Consider the following 26,081-nt stretch of genomic DNA (forward strand, 5'->3'; position numbering starts at 1 on the left):
GGTTTTCATCCAGGGCCAAAATTTAGTATTTAGTGCCAAATTGATAATGGCACCAGTAACTTTTATTTGAATAAATAAGCCTGACCAAGCTGGCTTCCCATCAGTAAGCCGATGTGGATGCTGAAAGAAAAAAACCTGCCCCATGAGGCAGCCCAGGCCAGCAGCCTGCACCAGCACAACACTGCTGGCTGAACATCACACAGCTCATTGTGCTGGAAAAGCTGTCAGACTGCGTGAAGAGACACACACACACACACACACTACGGTTGCTTCGCTAACAGCAGCCCAGTGAAAGCTTGACAGGTTCAAGAAAAGTGTGGCTTGTTTACTTTTTTGCTAATTGACTTCTCTCACAATATTTCGTGAAAGCAGGCGCGGACAGCGCTCTATTAGCCAGACACACCTTCAAACAGTCACCACAGCGCTGCTTTCAAAGGCAGCTGCTGCACTGACCTTTCCGAGTAACAGACAAGGCAAAAACATGTAGAACCAGTAAAACAGGCAGATTGTTTTCCAGGGAAACTGAAGCTTCAGAAAAAGAGAAGAACGCCTTCGTTCTCAGACTGCAGTGTTTACCTGCAGTTAGCCATAATCCCAACACTTCAAAAGATCCCTGCTAGTGTTTGGAAGTGTTAGTGCGACTTACAACAGTACTTCTGCACTGTTAACTTTGCGTTTCTATTCTCTTTCTATTGTGCTGTTTTCACTGGTTTCGATTCAGCAGCTTGCACATTCGCAATTTCTATTCTCTTTTATTTCCTATTGACTGTAAACGCAGTCACAGCTTACAGATAATAAGCTACAACTAAAAGTGAGCTGCTGTTTTGGTAGTAACAATAAATGTAATGAAACCGTATAGTTATTAAACATCCTTCAACCTTTATGAAAGCGTCTCTATGCTTGGCGTGCACACAGAGCCACAGGAGTGGCATTGAGATGATACACTGAGCCTCTGGCTACGAAATGTTTTTCTCTTTTTTAATCGTCTCCCTGAGTGTGACACATACGAGCTGAGAGCAGTGATGGACTTACGTAATGAAAACTTCTGCGAGCGAGAACAGAGAACGAGGCATAAAATATGATGCTAATTATCTGAAACCAAAACATGCTGGAAATATATTGAAAACAAAGCGATGAGGTAATGCCACCATGAATTCTTAATAAGCAATGAAAAATATTAACAACGATGTTTCCACTTTGGGCAAAGACCTGCAATCATATGTTGTCTTTGCAAATGAAACATAAAATTTACCATTATCACCAGTTTACAGTGTTATGAAACTGCTGTTTGTAACAACAAAGGTAACAGCGCCACCATGTGGTCTGACGTAGCACTGCGTGTGCACGGCTGCACAGCCCACTGACTGTAATTGTCTCTAATGAGGAAGATCATAGAGCCGTCCCTTTCCTGAAACATCGGAGACGTGCGCTGTCCTCTGCTGTGCAGCATGAAATGAAATGAGGAGGTCTGACGCGAGCACAGCGATGGCGAACGACTGAGATGGCGTCTGGGTAGATGGCTGAAAATGAGCATGTTGACCTTCACGCCTCTTCTCCACCTTTCAATCACCGAGCAGTTTTTATTTCCTCGTCAGCCTGAAGATGCTGCTGTCATTCAGCTACGCTACATAAGCCGACAGTTTACTGAATCTTATTTAATTACATATTTTTAAACAGTTGGTGTGTGGCAGGTTCATCACTACGTACTCCTGTCCCTACTTCTTTGAGCTGATGTTATCAAATTCAGTTACTTGCATCCCAGCCAGCAGGAAATTCAGCCAAATTCCAGGTGTTTGAGTGTTGTGTTGGCCAATCAGCAACACTTTACTTGATAAGTGACAATACAGCCACGAGACAGAACCCATACATGAGATCCAACAGTACTCTTGGTACAGTGTCCTCAGCTGAGTCCCTGGATGTTCACTGAGACGGTGAAAATATTTGTTTGGCAAACAGCTGCAGAAAGCATGTTAGGCTGGGCTGTCCCGCATGTTAGACTGAAGGGATCCTCAGTTATCTGGCAGCTTCACAACAGTGATATAAATATTATTGTCCTAATAACTCAGACATGCATGTGTGTGTGGATCAACCCAAACTGAGTAACTCTGTTATAAACTTCCAGTGAGGAAGCCACGGTCACATGGACAATGATAAAAACATATATTTGTGACATCATGAGTGAAGCGTGCATATGAAGACAGAAGCAGAATGCGTTCACAGCGGTGCGTCAGCAATAGTGCTGCTCAATTAATCGAATTTTAATCACGATTACGATCTGGGCTTTCAACGATCATTAAAAATGACTGAGCCGATTATTAGCCCCTCCCTCGTGCTTTACTCTCGCGCTGCTCCGTGTGGCAAATCGAGCGCACCTCTCTGCGTTTCGAACACGTGTCACAACAATTAAGAGCAGCGGTCTCCAACCTTTTTTGCACCACGGACCGGTTTATGCCCGACAATATTTTCACGGACCGGCCTTTAAGGTGTCGCAGAAAAATACAACAAAATAAAACTAGTACTGGTACCGAAAAAAAGAAGATTTATTCATAACACACGTGAAAAGACCCAGGAAAACTGAGTAAACGATAAAAACGATAACAAAATAACGCTGAAAACCGATAAAAACCCTGAAAACTACATTTCACACCTGAGCCTCAACTCTCGCGGCCCGGTACCAAACGACTCACGGATCGGTACCGGTCCGAGGCCCGGGGGTTGGGGACCGCTGATTAAGAAGACCCGAGGGAAGCTCGGAGAGCTAAGCAGAAGTTATTTGGAGAGGAGAGTGATGCTGTTGGTTGAAAAGAGGTAAAAAAACTTGAGTGGTGTGGAAACATTATGGGTTCAGTCAGACGTGGATCAAGTGGACACAGTGTGTAAACTTTGCTACAGTGTCGTAGCTGCACCACAGAGCAACACTGCAAAGTTCACTAAACATAGATGTTTACATCTTTCATTTATTTTTATATTGCAAACATTTGCACTGTTATCAGTATTTGCATTATTTTATATTATTTTTTAAAGTCATTATTCAACACATTGTTATTGTTAAATAAATATCGTCAAATAATCGAGATTTAATCGTGATTATCATTTTTGCCATAATCGAGCAGCCCTAAATGCAATGTGACTGAGTGGACACACAGATGTTAGTAAGGGTGTCTGTCCTTACATGCTTGCCGTAGTTTGTCCTTGTCGTAGTGCAGAGCCTCGTAGTCACTCATGCTGATCCGGCTGACTCTGATCCTCAGCCTCTCCGGGACCGGCTGCTGACTGAGACACAAACACGGCCCAGAGACTTTTAGCAAATGCTCAGTGAAACCCGCACGTGTCATATGACGCACGCTGCTCGCAGGGTTGGATTTGGCTGCTGCTGCAGCGAGTGACTGAAAAGAACGTACTCGTTGAGGTGTGGTATAGAGGTTCGTCGTTTGGTTTTCTGAACCATATTGGCCTGGTTTCTGAGGCTGATATGGATGACTGATGGAGCAAGTCTGCAAGGTTCACCGTCCACCTAAAAGCAATACAAAGGCAATAGCCTCAATTAGCTAAGCAGACCAAACCCACAGATTCCCAAATGTACTTAGACATCAGCAGAAGACTGAGGTGTTACTTGAGAGCCAGTCAGTGGGAACAATGGGTACAAGTGTGTAAACAGGAAGCAGGTCCAGTGACAGTGCTGGATGTTACCTCAGTGCAAAGGTGTACATTCAACATTAAAAAGCACATGGCTACAGAACGCGGCTCATGTGGACCATTTACCTGCACTGGGAGAGGTTTAGTAGTGGTGAGGATCACTTCTCTGCACTGGTTCAACCTCTCACCGTGACCTCCAACCTGAAGAGTAGCCTACACACACACACACACACACACACACACACACACTTAGAACAACACAGTGCTTTTACACAACACTCCAACTTATGGTGGAAGTTTCAAATCACTACGTCCAATTAAAGCTCCTATTAAAGAGCTCTGCAGCTTTACAACATAATAATAATAATTAGGTAATAATTAGGATAGATCCTTCTATCAGAAAACGTAAACAGAAAAAGCTAAATGTAGACCTGTCCCATCTAAGTTCAACCAGGAGGCTGAAACATCTGCAGCCCACAACAAACATTACCAGCTGCTTAACTAGTGAGTTTAAATTGGCCATAGAGCTGAAGTCAAGCACGAATAGCAGCGTCTGATAATAAAATAACCTGACGTTGACGTATCAGGTCAGGAGAATGTGCTTCGAGCTGATTGGACGGCAAAAGTATAAATGACCACATGTTACAACCAAGGATACAGAAGAGCATCTCTGAATGCACAACACACTGAACCTCGAAGCAGCCGGGCTATAGTAGCAGAACACACTTTTGCCCCTCTATCAACCAGGAACAGGAAGTTGAGTGTACAGTTTGCAAAGGCTCACACTGCACAGCCAGACTGGAAGACGACGCCTGGCGTGATGTTGATGACACAGTTTGGTGTAAAGAACAAAGAGCACAGTTCCTTCCTGCCTGGTATAAACCGTTCAAGCTGCTGCTGGTGCATATCCCCTGCCATAGCCCGCCAGAGTATTGTTGCTGACCACGGGGTCCTCAAACAGGAAGGTGAGTTCACTGTACTCATCAGCCCCACAGCACCTTTGTGATGTACTGAATGTGGTTTGAGATCAAGAACGGGCAGCTGACAGATCTGCAGCAGCTATGTGATGCTATCATGTGAATATGATGATGTTTCCGTCTTTTTGCTGTATCTATGCGGTAGTAGCAAAGTGTACCTAATAATCTGTCATAATTCTGTAATTATGACATTTTTTTCAAGGTTCTGGAAATACTGTCTAAATAAGAACATGTTCTCAATCAAAAACAAAACAAAGGCACTCAGGTAGGAGCTGGTCATCCTCCTTTGTAACCATGGTTACCAGGACACAGAGAGAACGCCATACCAGTGAAGTCATCGTGAATCCGATGACTTCGATGTATCCGTCGTCATGGCGTTGAGGTTCAAAGTCATGATGCTCACTGGGGTTACCCCACGGTGTGGTGCCTGCACAATACCTGGGAACACAACAAGTACGATCACGAACACAGAAACACCTGCTTCAACATGAGTGTCCAACGCTCTTTATTTGTTTGAATGAAACACTTTCCACCACAGCTGCAGTTCTCTTATGATATTTACAGCTGCTCTGCTTCTCTTTATTCTGAACAGGAAATGTGCCTTTGGACCAATGTGAATCTCGCCATTAATGTAACAACACATGACAAACACAACATACTTTTGTAACCAAAGCTCTCCTGATAGGGCTGACTTAGGATACCCTTTACATTTGTTAATGCTGCACACCCGGCAGCCTGACTGACATGTATGTCTTCGTGTTACTAGTCACAGCTTACATAGATGGTAATGTGTACAAGTAGCAGTTTTCTGTCAGTACACTGACTGACCTGGGGATGTTGAGGAAGACCAGGCACTGTAGCTTCAAGTCCTGAACCTTTGCTGTTAAATCTGTCCCATCACACTGGAGAGGGAGACAAAGAGAGGAAGAGAGATACAGATGGACTTAAACTCATCACTTTGGCATTATCGTGGAAAAAGTAGCCTTCTGCCATTAAAAAGTCCTAAAATGCCAAAGAGAAGCACAAAGACTAACCGCCTCACTCAGCTGGTCCTTACTCACACTTCCCCACATAGCAAAATTGGCATGGCCTGGATCCAGCCCACACAATGTGCTTACACATGGCCCACATACTGCAAAGAATGACGGCCCTTTGGTGGCCCAGATCAGCTTTGCCAGAGGTGGCCCACACATGGGCCAGCACAAGGCCACTTGCAGACACACTGGTGGTCCTGTGCTGCAAAGAATGCTGCAAAGAATGACGGCCACCAAAGGGCCGTCATTCTTTGCAGTATGTGGGCCATCTGTAGGTGGTGTGCAGCCACGGGCCAGTTGCAGACACACTGCTGGCTCTACCTCCTGAGCTACAGCCTCCCACTGGCAAAGATGAGTAAACACTAGGTTTTGGATAAAGTGTACACTCACAAACCTGTCAACCCTGCATTTGAAACGTTGGCTACCATAGCAGTATAGTATTACAACATGGCATTTGGGTCTTCTAACTAAAATAGGAAAATAGGAAGATAAATAGTGCCATCATTGCCAGACCTGACATACACTCTGCCATGACACCAGCCAGTCAGAAGATCCAGTCCAGGCCTGCTTGCTATGTGGGTCAGAGTTAATGATACCTGCTGGAGTGTCCATAAACCTTTGACTGGGTGTGTGCACACACTGCAGTTACCAATGATAAGTACTCTCTTGCTTGGGCCATATTCTACTGTATCTGAATACGGTGTATAAGATCTGAATCGGACAGACAGAGGTTTGGCTGACAGCTACTTACCACCACTTTGATGTGCTTTGACAGGTCTTTGGAGCTTCCCATCAGGAAATCTGAGAATGCCGTCTGTGTGAGACAAGCAGGAGTGCATCATGAAATCAAAGCAGGCCCTTATTCTTTGCTTATTGGTTGCACCAGTCACACAGACATGATTGACTGATTGGAACAGAATTTGAAAAACGAGCAGTGGTCCTTTAAGTTGGATCATTGTTAAAGACACATGCTTCCAACATGATTTTAAACTTGAGGGTAAACTCACCCCAGCGTAGAACATCTTATTCCTGAAACGACTGTTAAACTTCTCTGGGTTGGCCTCTGAAACAGTCAGACAGACAGTAAATGAAGCACATGCTCCAGATCCAGAGCCACCAAACAAGCCACGTCAGAATGTGAATCTTTGTGTCACACTGGTGTTTGTACCTCTCGACTCGTGAAATTCAAGAGTCACGTGGGCATCAAATCCAAGGCTGAAGTAATTGTTGAAAACATCCAGAGGAAGCTGAGACCATGCAGACACACACACACTGGTTAGCTGAGGTCACATTGGTAAATCCATTGCTTGAGAGTGTGTAGAGAGTCCCAGGTATGTGTGTGTCCATGTGCATGCCTGTGCATGTGTATGCACTGACCTTATCAGTTTGCTGTTCATCTGGCTCAGCCCCTGCACTGTGGTTTGGTTCAACCAGGAGGTTCCACCTGTCTAGCTGGACAGCTGTTCCCTCCTCCACATGAGACAGGATCTTAGACAGAGGTTCATCCGTGTAGCCCTGAATGCATTCATGCACGCACAAATATACAGATATGTGACACATTTAAGGAAAGTTCTGAGGGTTCACCTTCATCATAGCATGCTTTCCAGCGTGCAAACATCCGCAGAGCACAAAATTAAAATACATTAAAATAAATAAAAAGCTATGGCCCCTCCTGTGGCTGATTATGTGCCTATGTTTAAGACACCACCACAAACCAAAATAAATTTGGGGAGAATGTTGTTCCATCCATCCAGCACTTTGCAGACACTTGTAGACTTCATGCCAAGTCAAAGGCTCACTAAAACATTTTGCTTTTTTACTTTTAAAAAAACAGTCACTTCCAAAATCAAACGCTACAGGAGGTGAAACTCAGGGTTAATCCAAACCTATAAACAGACTGGAGGTAAATCTAAACGTAAAAACATGGCAGACACACAAGAGTTAGAAGACATGATAAATGTTGATACAAAGAAGTTTGATTTCCAGCAGCCAGCGACTGGAGTCTGGATTTATTCATGTTAGATGTGTGTGTGTGTTTCTTAGTTTGTACCCACCCCTCCCCAGTTAAGGGTCCTAGCAAGGTCATTTCCTGTCCCAAGTGGTAACACAGCAACCGGAGGCTGGGGGGTTAATGCCAGTTCATCAAGACACGATAGGATCCAACCCACCTGGTTCAATGCACGCACACACACACACACACACACACACACACAGACACACACACACACACAGAGACACACAAAATGACTTTAACATCACAACCGCATTAATGTGGCAAATCTCCGTTAGCGAGTTAACGCAGTTTGCCCTGTGCATGGGGCTGTACAGCGCTAACACGTTAACGAGCTAACCGCGCTAACGGTTGTTTAGCCGCTTGTATAGCTTGTCAACGCGAGGGGGGAGACCAAGAGCGATTCAAAAGACCACTATGAGTAGAACATTGAGGAAACAGTTCACACTGCACGGGATAGGGTTACCGGGGCCCCACTCTGGAGCCAGGCCTGGGGAGGATCCTCGAGGCAAGCGTCTGGTGGTCGGGCCTTAGTCCATGGGGCAGGTGCAACTCGACAAAGGACATGGGCCCATCCTCCTGTAGGCCCACTACCCGCACGAGGCACTGTTGGAGTCGGGTGGAAGGTGTGTCGGGTGGCAGCCGGGAGCAGGCCCTGGCAGACCGATCCCTGACTACCAAAACTAATAATAATAATAATGGATTGGGTTTATATAGCGCTTTTCAAGGCCCTCAAAGCGCTTTACAATGCCACTATTTATTCACTCTCGCATTCACACACTGGTGGAAGCAGCTACGGTTGTAGCCACAGCTGCCCTGGGGCAGACTGACAGAAGCGAGGTTGGCCAACACCAGTAGGGTGAAGTGTCTTGCCCAAGGACACAACGACCAAGACAGAGAGCCCGGGGATCGAACCGGCGACCTTCCGGTTACAGATGCGCTTCCCAACCCCCTGAGCCACGGTCGCCCTCTGTTCTGCATCTCTAGGTGTAGCCAAGTGGCGCAAGGCTTTCACTTTGGAGGTCTCAGAATCTCATCTCTGCTTTTTGCAGATGATGTGGTTCTGTTGCCCTCATCAGGTGAATGGAACAGTTCGCAGCAGATTGTGAAGCGGTGGGAATTTGATTTCAGTTTAAATATGCTCCATGTTACACTTTACTTTGCTTTTACTTAGAGACTTTATAGGATATGAATTACATATTTATTGATTGATTAGTCCTGTTGGATTATAAATAAAGATACTGGTCAGAAACTGACTGTTCTGTACTACCTGTCTAAACCAATCAAATGGAAGCTAATTAGTGACATTGAACATTTTAACTCCTTAGTACAAAAAGTAAGGTTTCCTTGAAGCAGTGCTCAGATGACACTCGTGCATTTATTCTGCCAGTCAGAGGTTCATTCAACTAAATCAACCTGCAGCTAGTGTAGCCTGCAGGGACAACCCTCTAAAGCGCTCTGCAGAAAGATGATCACTAGAGATTTCGCAAAATAAAGAGCCCAAGTCTCCAGTCAGCAAAGGTCTGAGACGTTGTGATGTCAGAGGAAGAACAGCATCTCTAAACCAGATCTCATGAGGGGAAGCCGAGCCGAAAGTTTGAAACTGGAAATCTATCCATCCATCGATCAACTTCCTTCCTAGTCTAAATAATATGCAAATTAAAAACACATTATAATTCATTTGATTTGTAGTTTTACACCCTAATTAAAAGCAAGAACGGTATAAGCAGGGCTCTGTACTACTATTACAGTTTTGTTTTAAAAAGCTTGGTCCAGCAGATCCTGGGAGTGAAAAACACTCTAGCTTTTGCTCTTGTAGCTAATGATCAGCAATTAACCAAACTTTTCTTATATCTGGGACTATTTTGAAATAGAGGTAAGAGAAATCATTCCACCTAGTAAATAATTTATTCCCAGGCAGCAGCTGAATGCAAATGCACATGACTTTTCCAAAGTGAACATATTAATATGTGTGCATGTGGTCATTCTTACAGTGCCGTCTCCTCCACAGGCCAGTATCCTCAGGTTATGGACTTTACGATACAGCTCCAAACTACAAGACAAAGGTCAATGGTTAATTCAGTTCAGTTCATAAATCAGTTCATTCTATCACAGCAGATCAGCAAATATACAGTGCTGTGAAAAAGTGTCCGATTTCCTGTTTTTTTTGGTATGTTTGTCACACTTAAATGTTTCAGATCATCAAACAAATTCAAATATTAGACAAGGACAATACAAGTATCATCTTTGTAGAATTGTTGTAATTCAACCTCATTTGAGGGTTTTTGAGGATGAACAGCCTTTTAGATCTGAGTCAGGTCAGGACTTTGACTCGGCCACTCCAAAGTCTTCATTTTGTTTTTAAGCCACTCAGAGGTGGACTTGCTGGTGTGTTTTTGATCATTATCCTGCTGCAGAACAGAAGCGTCTTCGAGGTCACAAACAGATGGCCGGACATTCTCCTTCAGAAAGCTTCAGTAGAACTGAAGCTTCCATTTACTGCAGCCAGTCTCCAGGTCCTGCCCCAGACCTTCACACAACCACCACCAGCCAATTTACTGTTGGTATGATCCTTTTTCTGAAATGCTGTGCTATTTTTACACAAGATGTGATGAGGCACACCGAAAAAATTTAACTTCTGTCTCTTCAGTCCACAGAACACTTTTCAAAATGTCTTGGGGGTCATCCAGATGCCTTTATGTTCCTTTTTGCTCAGCAGTGGGTTTCTTCTCAGAACTCTTGCAGGCCAGTTTTGCCCTGCGTCTGTCTTATGGTGGAGTCATGAACACTGACCTTAACTGAGGAAAGTGAGGCCTGCAGTTCTTTGGATGTTGCTCTATTGGATAAATCATTACTGTGCTCTTGGGGTATTTTTGGCCAGCTGGCCACTTCTGGGAAGGTTCGCTGCCGTTCCTTGTCTTTGCCTTCTGTGGATAATGGCTCTCATTCTGGTCTTGGTCTACTTCCCTTTGTCAGGCTGGTCATAGTTAAGTGACTTCTTGACTAAGAACAGGTGGTGGCAGTAATCAGGCCTGGGTTTAAGCTTCACCACAGTAAACCACACCGCAGTTAATTTATGTTAAACGAGGGTGGGGTGGAACTTTTTCCCTTTAATAATAAACAATAATAAACAGCTTCATTTAGTAACTGTACTTAGTGTTTACTCATGTTATCTTCTGTTTATCTAATATTTAACTTTGTTTGATGGTCTGAAACATTAAGGGTGACGAACCTTGAACAACAAATAGGAAATCAGGAAGGTGGAAAACATTATTTCACACAACTGTACATGTGCATGTGTATGTATATGTATATGTGTATGTATATGTGCATGTGTATGTATATGTGCATGTATATGTATATGTGTATGTGCATGTATATGTATATGTGCATGTATGTGTGTATGTGTATGTGTATGTGCATGTATATGTATATGTGCATGTATATGTATATGTGCATGTATGTGTATATGTGTATGTATATGTGCATGTATATGTATATGTATATGTGCATGTATATGTATATGTGCATGTATGTGTATATGTGCATGTATATGTGCATGTATATGTATATGTGCATGTATGTGTATATGTGCATGTATATGTGCATGTATATGTATATGTGCATGTATATGTGCATGTATATGTGCATGTATATGTATATGTGCATGTATGTGTATATGTGCATGTATATGTATATGTGCATGTATATGTGCATGTATATGTGCATGTATATGTATGTGTATATGTGCATGTATATGTATATGTGCATGTATGTGTATATGTGCATGTATATGTGCATGTATATGTGCATGTATATGTATATGTATATGTGCATGTATATGTATATGTGCATGTATGTGTATATGTGCATGTATGTGTATATGTGCATGTATATGTGCATGTATATGTATGTGTATATGTGCATGTATATGTATGTGTATATGTGCATGTATATGTATATGTGCATGTATGTGTATATGTATATGTGCATGTATATGTATATGTGCATGTATGTGTATATGTGCATGTATATGTGCATGTATATGTATATGTGCATGTATATGTGCATGTATATGTGCATGTATATGTATATGTATATGTGCATGTATATGTATATGTGCATGTATATGTATATGTATATGTGCATGTATGTGTATATGTTCATGTATATGTATATGTGCATGTATATGTGCATGTATATGTATGTGTATATGTGCATGTATATGTATATGTGCATGTATGTGTATATGTATATGTGCATGTATATGTATATGTGCATGTATGTGTATATGTGCATGTATATGTGCATGTATATGTATATGTGCATGTATATGTGCATGTATATGTGCATGTATATGTATATGTGCATGTATATGTATGTGCATGTATATGTATATGTATATGTGCATGTATGTGTATATGTTCATGTATATGTATATGTATGTGTATATGTGCATGTATATGTATGTGTATATGTGCATGTATATGTATGTGTATATGTGCATGTATATGTATGTGTATATGTGCATGTATATGTATATGTGCATGTATATGTATATGTGCATGTATATGTATATGTATATGTGCATGTATATACATATACATATACATATACATGCACACATACATGCACATATACATGCACATATGTGCATGTATGTGTGCATGTATATGTATATGTGCATACATATGTGCATGTATATGTATATGCACATGTACATGTACATGTGCACGTGTATGTGCATGTATATGTGCATGTATGTGTGCATGTATATGTATATGTGCATGTATATGTGCATGTATATGTGCATGTGTGTGAGACACTAACCCCTCCTTTGGTCCTCCTTGGCTCAGGTCAAACACCTGTCTGGGGTTCAGATACCACATGAAGGACTGCAAAATCTTCGTGCCCTGACCAACAGAGAAGCAGTCAGTCAGACACACTTCGTCACAGTTTGTGTTCCTGTGAGTCCACAGATATGTTCATGTTTGTTTCATTGTGGCCTCAAACATCAACAGTGACATGATTGATCACTAATGTTCTCTCTTTGGTAATGAGTTAGTTAACTACACCAAGTTATAGTTTATATTTTAGTTATTTTTCCAGTTTTTGTCCTGTGGTTTATTGCTTTTTATTTATAATTTAAAACTTTCTGTTGCCAAAAACACCAGATCTAAATCATTTTGGATGAAAAGAGGACTACTACGAGGTCACTGACTGTATGCCTGCACTGGTGTGTATCTGTTTTCAAATCTGAGTACCTGGTTTCCTCCACTCTTGGGATTGACAAACACAAGCAGGGGTTTCATAAGCGGTGATGGGATGGGTCGGATTATGAATGGCTTCCACTGCCGCCCGTCCTGTCAGAGAAAAAACAGGATCAGCACAGCAGCTGTTGCTCACTGCAGTATTTAAAAAATAGAATTAAGGACCACAAACTCAAAGATGTTTTAGCTTCTCATTAGAAGACATCTGAAGGTTTCCTGTTCCAAACAAAAAGCAAGTCATGTCCTAAAAAACAGGCTTTATCTCACACACAGAATATTAACCAGTCATCATCACAGAAACAATATTTAATGTGACTGTAGAACAGTTCAGACTCCTCATAAACGTCCTGTTACACATGAAGTGAACATTGAAGAAGTCCTGCTTTGACTTTTATGAGGCTTTAATAAAGTGAGTGCATCTTACGCACACTCACATCAACATTTTACTAAAACAAAAATAAAAGAAAACAGAACTAGAGTTAGAAAACAGACTGATTGTGGTATTACAATCAATTACAATCATCTATAGCTATTCGTAAAAACATCCATCCATTCGTCCTCTTATCATTTTCAGGGTGGCGGGGGGGCTGGAGCCTCTCCCAGCTGTGGCTGTGAAGGTTCTCAGTCTCCAGGTCATCGTAGTTTGAAAGAGGAGTGAAAGAAGCATCTGTGTCCGCTGTGAACGACCATCTTCAAACAGAGGGCGGGGCTTACCACACCAACTGTCTGCCATCTATGATACAGCTTTGAGATCCTTCACATCCTGGGCCACTTGACCTCAGGAGATCACATGATAGGGTGGGGCCAGGTTTAGCAATGTGTCACCTGGCTGATTGTGACCTACACCCGTTTTCACACCTTGACTCACGTGATTAGGTAGAGGATCAATAGGGGGTCCAGGACCCTCTTGGGGACACTCACAGGGCTTAAATCTGGGACTCTCCACCAATTGTCTCTGAGAACTGAGAAGTTTCTTCAGTTCTAAGAAACGTCTTCAAGAAACTCGAATGTCCAGACGCTTTTCTTTCCAAGCTCCTCAGACTACGATGGCCTGGATGACCGAGAACCTTCACAGACGCTGGCTGTGTCGGTCCCAGCTGGAATAGGCTCCACCCTTTATCAGCTGTCTTAGGGGGAGGGGCAGGGTGCACCCTGGACAGGTCGCCAGTCTGTCGCAGAGCTAACACGTAGAGACAAACAACAACTCACACTCACATTCACACCAGTGGGCAATTTAGAAAGACCAATTAACCCTTTAAGACCGACCATAGAACCAAGTCCGCCAGAGCTTATATTATATGTTTACATGCTGTGGAGCCATTTTTGGGAGCATTTCAAGTTGCTATACATCAATACAACCATTACAGCCTAGATTTTAATAATATGTCTGCATTAAGTGCATAGTAATTACATAAATTGCAAAAAAGTGCAATAAACTACAAAAAAATTGAAAATCGTTTTTGTTTTTTTAACATATATTTGTAGTTAGAGAAATTTAAGAGGCTTATCCCTCAAAACTGTAAATACAAAAAAGTTGCACAAAATAGTTTCCCACCACAGGAAATTTATTTTGAGTGTCTTCATAGTTTTATTTTTGAAATACACCAATTTTTATAAACTGCAGGAAAAACGAAAATAAATATTATAATGCAAATTTGCAAAAAAGCAGCATATGCATCAAAATAAACTATTTCCAGCAGTGCAATATGAGTCCTAAGCATCCCAGAAACCACACAGAAAGTCAGAAAGTCAAAGATAACTTTTAAAAACACCAGTATAGGCTCATGAGGCCCTGATGGTAAAAAACTACATTTCCACAAAATGACGTCACTTCCAGTTTCGGGCAGGTCATGGCGGACATGTGATAGTTCACGCTGACGTCTATTCCAACGTAGGAAGTGTTACAAACAGCTGATCGGATCGGCAAAGCGTGTTTCTGGAATATTATGTTTTTGTTGCTGCAAGCGCTTTTTATGCAGTTTTTGCAAAGCTATATGTGGAAGGAAACTGTGACCGAGGACAAGCTGATGGCATAAGATGTAAGTACAACTCCTCCGGTTTCATATGCAAAAAAAATTATTGCGCTAGCTCACGTGGTTGCAGAGCTACCGGGATTTAAAAATAGTTACACAAAACAGAGCGTGCCGCTCTGACCGGCTTTAAAGGGTTAACCTGACCCCACTAACGGCGTGGAGAGTGGACGGAGGAACCCCCACAAACACGAGGAGAACACGCAAACCTGGCCAGGTGGTGGAACTGAACTCAGGACCTTCTTGCTGTGAGGCAACAGTGCTCACCACCGCACCACTGTACTGCCTTTATGGAGTCATATAGCATCTTTACAATGTGTATAAATGCAGGTAAGGCACTAACTGTGATGCATGGACTGTACAAAGATGTCAGCATGTGACCCGCGGCTGAGCTTGCCCTCCATGTTTAGATGATATCATCAGAAACGTGCTGTTCAAAGGTTCTTTTTCCAAAAATAAACTATATAAAGTGTTCATGTGTTGATTTAAGATGACAAAGACTCACAAACACTAGACAGGCTTCGCTGTTTGCCTAAGAAGTCAAGAGTTCGAGCTTTATCTGCAGTATGAGCCCACCCTGTAGCACAAGACTAACCTCTTTTTTGCTGCTTTTCCTCTTGAACGATGTTCTTTTTTTCTTTTTGCTGGACTTCATCGATGACTGTGAGACAGAGAAAAAGCAGCTGATTTCACATCATTTCATCAGGATGTGCTGCCATCACTGCTCCCCTACAGTTCCTTTTATTCTATCCACACACCACTTAAAGTACCTGCAGTAACACGAAACCACTGATCTGACTGATGGCTGCCTGAATGACAGCAGACAACAAAATGACCTCATAATTGAAGCAGGATGGAAGCACTAAGAACAGTGTTACCTGATGGCGTTTGACCCGAATTATCCATGTGGGTGGAACTATGAGGGCAGCGTGAGCACCCATTGGACAAGCTTCCTCAATTTGCTGCAGCATGAAGCAAGAAACCTTGTTGTGGTACTAATGGAAGAGATGCATGGTTATAATATGTGCATTTATTGAGCTCTGGAGACATGAATGGCATCAGTGTGATACCCACAGCCTGTTTGCACCACGAGCAGCTGATGGCAACAATCTCTTTACTGTGGAACGCAAACTTCTGCTGGAAGCCCTGAAAGCAAAGACGGAGAAACTTGTTTCCACTTCTGCTCAGTTAAAGATGCAAAGCAGATGTTTAGGACAACAGCGCTATTGCTCGTCAGTGAGACAATCATTTCCACACCTTCCCACACTGTCTGCATTTGCCTTCTTGTCGTCTCCGATGCACCCAGTGATGGCGAACCACAATGGGCTGAGCACACACAAAAAACACAGCAGAAATTTACAACACTCAGAATTCAACGAACATGAGTGTTTATAGCTGTGACTGTACGATGATCCAAAGAAAGAAACCAGAACTCACCTCTCGAATATTTCTGGATCCTGATTCTCTGAATGATGGTTTACACCTGAAATTAATCTGGAGCAGAGAAGAAGAAGAGGGTTACCGGGGTCTAACGGCACAGCTGAACACTGGGTCTCTGACTGGCTCACTTCCTGGGTAAGCAGCACAAAATGTTCACAGCACTGTCACGCCTGTGGGACAGGCCGATTAGGTGTCATGTGTCTTACAGTTAAGGGTCATGACTTCCTCAACAGGACTCGCTGACAGAAAGGAACAAGCAGAGGGGGACGCCCCAAGCATCAGTTCAATATCCCTGAATTACGTCACACAGGTGTGACGATACACATCTTTAGTTAGCGCTTCCTCCATCCTGGCATTGGTCGTGTCCAAATTCATGGCTGCTTCCTCCTGAGGACGCATTTGTAGACCGATTACGTCACAGCGACGCGCCGAAGGCTGTCCAAATTCGTAGACTCCTCCGAATGCAGCCGACAAATGCGTCCTCCTTTTCCTCAAATTTGAAGGATGGGTCGGGTGTGTCCTTCGTGGCCTACCATATCCCAGAATTCATAGCGTGGCCCAGCCAAACTCCAGTTTCCAACAATGGGGGCCGCTACTAAGTTTTAAAATTACTCATACTAATCTTTCTGGGTCACAAAATAAACTTTTAACATATTTTCAGGCGAGAAAGTAGCTGTGTAAACATCAAATATCTGCTCGGTTTATCAAGATATCGCATATTTGCAAAACTGCTTCGACGTTTTCAGAGCGTCTGCTACCCACCAGCTCGATAGCTCGCCGGGAGCTCGAGGGTCACTGAAGCCGCCGAGAACGGCACAACTCCCGGCACATCATTTTCAGATCACCGCGGACTTTCGCTGCTCGGGTTAAACGTAATATATAAGTCACTTAGACAACCTAAAAATGTTATTGTTGGGCTTTTTTCACTGTTTTGTTTGTTCGTGAGTAAATCGGTTTGGCTGAGATTAAAGTTATTAGATTAGATAAAATAAAACTTTATTAATCCCCCGGGTGGGTTCCTCCTTGATTTTTACACAGCTGAATAAACGTCAAACAGGAAACTGATTAAACAGAAGTGTGAGATGGTCGAGAGTTTCCTCCAGTGTCCTGTTATATTTTAGACAGCAAGGAGCAGACGGCCGAGTTTATTAAACTCCACCGAGACAGCGGTGACGCTAATCAGAAGGCTAGACCGTCACATTTCACAGCCGTTTACTTCCGGCCTACCCGACCTCCTGAGGACCCGGCCCACGTAGACCGCGAAGGCCGGGTCCTCAGGAGGATGCAGCCCATGAATTTGGACACGACCATTGTCTCTGCAACCAATCGTGGCCCTTTTTGATCGTTTCCTTACCAGAACACTTCAGAAAGCAGCTTCAGATCAACGACCTCCTCATGTTTTCAGATCGAAGCACCCAAACCGTCAAGATGATCAGATTATCACACCACAAGAAAAACGACAGGACCAAATTTGAAGGATTTCAGAAAAAAGGACCCTGACAGAGGAAGAATTTTCAGAGTGTCTGCCCTGGATTCCACGTTGATTCACTCAGTGTCTAAATACACTTGTTCCCAGTGGAAGTGACATCTCCATCAACAATAATTATTTTTGAGTGGCATATGCCAAACCACCCTCATCCCACGCTGCTGTGCAGTGATTCATTATAATAGACTGATGTAAGGTCAGCACCCACGATCACCTGTGCAGTCCCATCAGACCGAGGATCAGAGGAGAGAGGACAGAGAAAGAAGACAAGGACGAGTTCTGTGTATCTCACTCTAAAGCTGGGGTCACTGACGGGCAGCGTGGCATCCATAAGAAGAGCTTTAGAGCCGGGAAACTGCAGATCAGACAGGACGCTCAGTCAAACACAACCTGTTGTGCTCTGCTTACAAATGACGAATTCGACTGCACTGACATACAGAATCATTACCAGCTGCAACAACACTGGATCCATGTTAGATTTCCAGGTGTGTCCAACTCCAGTCCTGGAGAGCTGCAGCTTTTAGATGCATCCTTGTTCCGACACACCTGAATCTAATGAACGGTTTGTTATCAGGCCAAACTTGATGGCTGCTGAAGAGGGAATCCAACCATCGGATTCAGCTGTGTTGGAGCAGGGATGCATGTAAAAGCTGCAGGACGGTAGCTGGACACCCCTGCTGTAGAGAGCGTTCAGTTTGCTTCACACTTCTCTGTGATAATAAAGTCACCGAGACCTTACTGGTAGTCATAAGGACTAATATACACCTCTGAGTCTTCATGTATCCTCACAGGCAGAGTTATACCTTCTCCAGTTGTTCTATGCAGACGGTGTGAACAACGATCTTACAGGCAGCACACTTCCTTCGACTGACAGACTTTTGCTAGAAAGAAAAAAGGGAAAAGGTGATCAGCTCTGAAGAGAAATATTGATTAACAATTAAATCACATGAACAGAAGAAAAAAAAAACAGGTTTTGTTCTTGTGTTATAGTCATTCATTTGCTTTATGAGCCTCAAAGAACAGCAGTCACTATGAAGCCTTAATTCCATCTGTGACCACTGGGAGACAGTCCTGCACCACGTGAGGGAAACCACCACAGATACACAACATAGCAATGATATGACTTGACAGTATCTAAAAATATGACGGCTTTGTGTGTGTGATACAGCCAGTATGTGTCTGACAGTGATATGAGCTGACACGGTGCTGCAGGAGAGCAGCTTCAGTGTGTTATTATTATTATTATAGAAACACAGCGATCTGTGTTTACTATCCCAGATGAATCAAAGCACTCAGGGGTTCAGGCCTCATACAGCCGGCAAATGGAAATAATAACTAAGGAGGTGGGCAGGTCTCACTCCTATACACACATTAGAAGAACTATATTATCTATTGATTTACTTGTCGCTGTGTCACTGAATGATAGGACAGAATACAGGAGAGACTGGGACGAGTTCATGGTTCAAACACAGACCCTGTTATTTCCTTGTGATCTGACACTGAAGCCTGTAACAGCACAGCTCCTCCCCACAGCCTGTGGCACTGACTCGGCTGCATCTTTTTACAAACTTTTGGACTTTTCACATATTTACAGATGTTTAAAAAGCAGCACTGCACTGATTTTTTTAAAAACACAGTAGTGAAAATGCTCTCCCATCACCAACTGAAAAGGTCAAAGGTCATTTGCATCTGATTAGTCAACATTTTTATATTTATCCGATGCCGGCTGAGCCCAACTAAAATGAGGCCTGTGAGATTTTGGCTGTTTGATTGTCCCTGACCGGCCTGAGTGAGGTCGACGGGAATTAGGATACACACAGAAACAAGTTTACGTCATGCAGGTTTTTCCAGCCACCAAACGTGAATGAGTACATGTAGGGATGCACCGATACCGATACTGGTATCGGGTATCGGGGCCGATACTGTAAAATGTGTGTGTACTCATACTCGTAAAAGTTAACCGATACCATGAACCGATACCAACTTATTTCATTAATCAGAGGGTGGCTTGTCATTTCTGTTGTAGTTTTTTAGATTGGCCACTAGGGGGACATCCCGCGCTAAACAGGCACAGGGTTAGACGAGTGAGACTGGCGGCTCCAGATAAAAAAGAGAAACTGGAGGCTGCTGTAGCTAGGCTAAACAAAATGTCAGCAGTGTGGAACAGCCAACTTTAACTCAGGTTTTGGAAAAGCGATGAAAAATGTCAAGAGAAAATCCACGGGCAGTTAAAATAACAGAGGCTCGATTCATTTTATCGCTCTGGATGACCAGCCAATGCCGGCCGTGGAAAACATAGGATTGCACCGTCTTCTCAGCATACTCGAGCTGCGATATGAAATTCCCAACCGCCCACACATCAGGGAGATAATGGTGCCAAAACTTTCTAAAGAGGTAAAGACAAGCAGTGTGCGCGATGTCAGTCCTCGGTTTAACGGCACAGTGGACTGATGATCCACGGGCAGATGAGGAGTTCGTCAATGCCAAATACTTTTGTTATTTTGTTTGTTTGTTTACAATATGGACACTCTGCAATAATTTAAAAGTTTATTTGATTCCAAACAGAAGTGTTTATTTATTATTCTGAAAGCTCGAGACAGTGCCAATAGTTTTTGTTAAATTACAATGTGGAGACTCTGCAATAATTTAACAGAAGTGCTTATTTTTCATTTGAAATTTTTTTGTGGTCATTTTTATTAAGATTTTATTTTTTATCGGCAGAGAATAAAATAAAACCTGTCTTCCAATTCATTGTATTTGTGTGTGTGTGTGTGTGTGTGTATGTGTGTGTGTGTGGCAGAAGTATCGTTTTTTGTACTCTGTATCGGCAAGTACTCAGATCCAAGTATCGGTATCATATCGGTTTGAAAAAATTGGTATCATTGCATCCCTAAGTACATGAGTTTACATATGTACTGTAAATGTGGTGGAGCAGCCTGTGGGAGATATTGGTTTGCTATCCCTGAACGCTAACGGCTCACATTAAAAGAGAGACTGATGCAGAATGTAAAGTTTTTAATAAGAGCTGCACTTAAGTGTTTGTGTGGTAGCGTCAGAGGTGAAGCTGTGTGCTTAGTTTGTGGAGAGCAGGCTGCTGTGTTTAAACTACCATTACAAGACTGAACATGCAGAGAAACACAAGAACTCCACTGATCCAGAGCAGAACGAGACAAGCGGACAATGTGGACGGTTTCTCCTGGAGACAAAAGCTGGCCTGCTTGGATAGGCTAGGTGTGCTAGGTTGTTCTAGTCTGAAGGAAGATCTTGTTGTCACTAATGCAAATGTCCTTCACATCTCCATCTCAGAACTTTGATGCACGTGTTCGAGCCCCAAACACTAGATATCGCTCACCGATCAAGAAAACAACTGAAAAACTTCAGATGACGTCATTAAACTACAGGGAACATAACGATCTCACTCTATAGAAAGTTAAACCCTGAAATAAATGGGAATTTTGTCAAAGGGTTTTTGGGAATGTTGACTAAATCGTGATAAAATGTTGGAGTTCTTACTGTGCAAGTCTCACATGTGAAGACTGTAACGTCTCTTCTTACCAGCAGCGAGTTCAGCTCATTGCTCATTCAGGGTGTCCCATTAGGACCAGGGATGGGTACCGATATCCGGTGCCATTATGGCATAAACGGTAGTAACCTGAGCTGTGATACACTTTAGATTCTAGCCAATCATTTTACGTTTCCGAGGATAGTAGGCGGGTCCAGGTGCGTACGTTCTTTTAGAGCAGAGCTACAGATTAAAAACGCTCAAGGCGAAGCGGTCAAAGTCTGGCTGTACTTCACAGCAAAAGATGCAAACTCAGCAGCTGCAACAAGTGCTTTAAGCTGATACTGTGATGCTGTCAAAGGAGGTAACACCTCAAATCTGATGAAACACCTGGCGACGCATAGCGTTTTTTTAAAAGCAGAGAAATGCGCCGTATTTGATAGCTTGCTGCGAGACCTCACACCGAGCACATCTACTGCGGGTGTGGTGAATCTCCACTAGTGAGTTAGTGCGGATCGCCCCGTGCGTGGGGCTGGACGGTGCTTATCATTTTGCAGAAAAAAAGAGACTGCTAAAAATAAAAATATGAGAGGTTTTCGGACCAATTTTGTGTTCTCCATTCTTTAAGCACCGGCACCGTTTCAAAAGTACTGGTTTGGCACCGGTATCGGATAAAACCTAAACGATACCCATCCCTAATTAGGACTGGGAGTGTGATGCACGCCTGCTAACTGGTGGTGCTAACTGGTGGTGCTAACTGGTGGTGCTAACTGGTGGTGCTCATAGCTGTTTCACTGCGTCCACAGACGCTGGAAGGGTTAACCAGTCTAAATTCTGCTTCTTGCTGCTTCCAGTAACATTTGTTTAAAGCTGTTGCCAAGAAAACTTAACAGTATGTCTGCTGAGCAGCCAGTACACACTGTGCAAGCAGATGCTGGACTTTCACACTGATCTCCTCCAGATTATTATGCGTGTTCTCCATAAGTCGGTTGCTTAGTTGTTGACGTTAATGCAAGAACTTGCAGAAAGCAGCAGACACTGAGCAGGTGCACGTGGAAGCATGCGACTGTATAAACATTCAGTGTAACACAGTAAAGAAAACCTGCAGCCGTGTATAAATCACACTCTACCCCAAACAGAACAGAGAGCAGCGTGAGTGCAGGCGGCTGCACACAGGCAGATACTAACCAGTAATCTGGCAATGCAGTGCTGTTCTCCCACATAGCAGTAGTCTCCAGACACGTTTGTTTCAAACCAGATATGATCTCCATACACAGCTACCTCCTACAGAGACAAATATGGAGAGAGACAAAGACTAAGAAAAGGACAGAAGCTGAAAGAAGAGCTGCGGTACCTACAGACCGTCAATGAAGGACCTGAAATATCAGCTCACTGATGAAAAGTGTTTGACAGAAGACATTTCAAATCACTGTGAAAAATCCTGTGAGTGAACGCACGATCAGCTAGCAGGAAAAAAAACCCACATGTTAATATTTCATACAGTATGATTCAGTCTAACATGCTTCTCATTGGCAGACACAAGACGGACTGAAGACCCGCTGTGATGCTTTCCTGACTCCTAAGCCTATGAAAGCCGTAGCTTTCCCTCCCCTGATAATCCAGCAGTCTGACATGGCATAAAGAGCCGACCCTGTACGTCTCCGTCACTCACAGTCCAGTCCACGGTGCTGGAGATGTTTGCTTCTGGGTCGGTCCTGGTCAGAGAGGATGTGCTGGGCTGACAGGGAAGATGGTGCAGACCGGACTTGGCTATGGCTTTTCTGGAAACACAAAGACCAGGAAAACTGTCAGCGTCCGAGAAAAGTGGTCAATGTAACAAAAGGTGACAGGAACATATGTGGAGGTCTATGCGCACACACACACACGCACACACACGCTGAGGCATTTACACTATTGTCAGTGGAAAATTGTACTTAGTAGTCAGTATAAGCTTTTAATAATATAAGTTTGCATGTGGTAGAATACTGCATGTTGACCTTTTGATGACTTAGGTCAGGGGTCAGCAACCTTTAACACCCAAAGAGCCGTTTGGACCCAGTTTCCCCGCAAAAGAAAACTCTGGGAGCCTCAAATACTTTTTGACATCTAAACTGAAGATAACACTGTATATATTGTTTTTACCTTTATGCTTTGTGTGAACAACTAAGGTGTGTTGCTGATGAAATCCATGAAGTTACAGAGAAAATTACATGTTATTTATGTAATGAACACATTTGAACTCTTAAAGAAATATAACCAAAGCAAAGACACCCAGCTGAACTAAAATGATCCAGCAAACAAAAACTGTTGTGAGCCACCCTTATATCTCCTTTGTGCTTTTGGAGCCTTGACCTGACTTTTAAAAAATAATTGAAAAAAAGCTCTATGCTGCTGAAAGATGAAAAATAGATATTTACAAAATTCTGCCTAAATATGTATTTTACCTGGTTAATGTGTGTGGGGGGGCGTGGTCTGCAGCGCCGCTGTAGGGGAGGCGGACGCACCTCGCCGCCTTTATGTCTGTGCTATGTATGCTGTTGTTGGTGTGTGTCGGGCTGTGAGCTGCAAAGCTACAGCCGGCTGTGTGCGTACAGCAACCGTGTGTGAAAAGTGGTCAATAAAGAGATGCTGAAAAGCGTGTTCATGCAAACATAAGATCCGAAGATCCACATTATGAAGAATTGGCCTACCTGGGGTTGAAAGTCTTGATAAATGCACGACGTTTCGTTTCGGCGGGTTCCGCGAGTGTGACGCTTATTTTGAGCGATGAAAAAATAATAAAATATAATTTTATTTTTATATTTCAATATCACAATAATCTTCCAATTTAGAACTACAAGTTTAAAAAAAAAAAAAGGAACTATACACTTCAGCTAAATACTTCTAATTTATTTTCCCAAACCACGCGGAGCCGCACTATAAGGACTAAAGAGCCGCAGGTTGCCGACCCCTGACTTAGGCTGTTGTTCACTACAAGACTTTGTGTGCATTCCAGAGTGCTCTGGCATTCACATCCTGGGAGCATACGAGAGGTTGTAGCTTCTCTTATTGTTTTGTGGTAGGATAAACGTAACTATGTCAGTTTTAAGTGCCTTCTGTTTAGATGAAATGCTGGACTTCCAGACCAGCAGGTTTAGGGAAGTCTTGAAGGGGTCACACTCTGACCCCACACACACACATGTGCACACACACATCATCCACATTCCAATGTAAGGAACAAACACCTACTGATGTATAAATAAAGACCAGGGCAGTGCGCGGGTCCCTGAGCCTCACTCCCGTGCGAGCGCTCTGTAGCTGCTCTTGCTGCAAGTAAAAACTGAGTGTTTCTCCTCTCTGACTCTCAGCTGAACAAGTGCCTTAGAATCCATCTCTGGACAACTATTGAGTTCCTAATCTTCAAGTCACTCCTGTTTTCTGCTGTTAAACCACTTCCACAGTTTCTCTGCTACTTTCATGGTTCAATTTTAAAATATTCTGCTATCTCTGCTTATGATGGCTATATCTGTTGGTATTTATTACTTTTACACGTTTTAAAATATTAAGCTTTTTATGAGTTTTTTCTCCTATTGAAATGAATGGAAAACATCCCAGATTGCACTCAAACTTGCTTCTTTTCAAGTTCAACTACTTCCTCACACTTTCACGTACAAACACCACTCCAACTTTAAAATGCACTCAAATTATTGGGCTACTACCAAATAATTCAGCTGTTTCGTGTCTCTCACCGTTTTCATAAAACCCCTGTTGAAGTTTGCAGTGACACCGTGAAGATTTTTCAGAAAATACATGCGTTGCTATGGTTGCTATGCAGCTCAGCTAGAGCGCACCACTCTAGTTTTCTGAATCTGTTCTTCACGTCTGACCAAATTCTTCCTCCTCGCTCAATTTTCACCCTACCCTACACAAATGATACATCGAAACGTAGGTATTTTTGTTAGGATTCAGAAAATGTGACTGTTATTATTGTGGGAATTACAGATTTCTGCCAAATGGCCTCAAAGCAACACAAAGTCAGAGTTCTATTCACAGACTGTGGAGTCTTCGATGCAAAGTCTCTGACGGGACGCGTTTTCAAATCGTCATAAATGAGGTCATGTACAGACGGGAGCCCAACATGTCTTCAGACAGCCCTGCTCACGATTCAGTCATTATTTTGATACCTTTTGCCATTAATTGTGTTTGTTTCAGGGTATCAATCTGTTTGTGGAAAACACCAGACACACTAACACAAAGAAGCAAAGAAGGTGGATGAAGGTTGCACAGCGGCGTGGGGCGTTTGGGTCTTTCTTATTTGCACATTGTTCCCTTTTCATTTTCAATAAACATGAAGACCTTGACTATTCAAAGTCATCACATTTGGAAAAGAAATGTTTATTATTTATTTGCATAAACCACGAGCTACGTGTGAGTCAGAAGCTGCTCTGCACATTTCATACGGCTGTGATTCTGGCTGACACAGGTGTGCGTGGGTGTAACACAGCGCACGCACAGCATGTGTGGGCAGTTACGGCTGTGCTGGTGACTGCACGTTATGTATTACTGGTAACAAGAAGTCACGTAAGCGTCCCAGTTTGGGCAGATGGACAGCGCCACACATCAGAGCACAACTGAAGTCTAACCAACAACTACACGTAGCAGAAGCTTCAGCTGCCCAGCCAGGCCTCTCAGAGGCAGCTCCTCCACACTGCTGCC

At 43.1% G+C, this 26,081-nt stretch overlaps 1 protein-coding gene across 2 annotated transcripts in view; it reads right to left on the reverse strand.

Moving 5' to 3' along the window:
* LOC102781593 (diacylglycerol kinase zeta-like) overlaps positions 1-26,081 on the reverse strand; it is an 83,827-nt gene that overhangs the window by 43,109 nt on the left and 14,637 nt on the right. Inside the window, exons 3-24 of one of the 2 annotated variants that reach the window (XM_087836480.1) lie at positions 23,059-23,167; positions 22,575-22,670; positions 18,688-18,765; positions 18,177-18,239; positions 16,396-16,452; positions 16,216-16,284; positions 16,033-16,104; positions 15,837-15,953; positions 15,554-15,619; positions 12,923-13,021; positions 12,489-12,571; positions 9,651-9,711; positions 7,702-7,815; positions 7,025-7,162; positions 6,816-6,894; positions 6,655-6,710; positions 6,399-6,461; positions 5,442-5,515; positions 4,940-5,051; positions 3,763-3,849; positions 3,402-3,514; positions 3,173-3,273 (exon numbers count right to left, since the gene is read on the reverse strand). In XM_087836480.1, the coding sequence (XP_087692606.1) occupies positions 3,173-3,273; positions 3,402-3,514; positions 3,763-3,849; positions 4,940-5,051; positions 5,442-5,515; positions 6,399-6,461; positions 6,655-6,710; positions 6,816-6,894; positions 7,025-7,162; positions 7,702-7,815; positions 9,651-9,711; positions 12,489-12,571; positions 12,923-13,021; positions 15,554-15,619; positions 15,837-15,953; positions 16,033-16,104; positions 16,216-16,284; positions 16,396-16,452; positions 18,177-18,239; positions 18,688-18,765; positions 22,575-22,670; positions 23,059-23,167 (1,907 nt within the window). The remainder of the gene's footprint in view (positions 1-3,172; positions 3,274-3,401; positions 3,515-3,762; positions 3,850-4,939; positions 5,052-5,441; positions 5,516-6,398; positions 6,462-6,654; positions 6,711-6,815; positions 6,895-7,024; positions 7,163-7,701; positions 7,816-9,650; positions 9,712-12,488; positions 12,572-12,922; positions 13,022-15,553; positions 15,620-15,836; positions 15,954-16,032; positions 16,105-16,215; positions 16,285-16,395; positions 16,453-18,176; positions 18,240-18,687; positions 18,766-22,574; positions 22,671-23,058; positions 23,168-26,081) is intronic. The other variant, XM_087836479.1, reaches the window with a different exon arrangement.

This window comes from Neolamprologus brichardi, chromosome 23 (assembly GCF_056152115.1).
Source record: "Neolamprologus brichardi isolate AB-2024 chromosome 23, ASM5615211v1, whole genome shotgun sequence".
NCBI classification, from domain to species: domain Eukaryota; kingdom Metazoa; phylum Chordata; class Actinopteri; order Cichliformes; family Cichlidae; genus Neolamprologus; species Neolamprologus brichardi.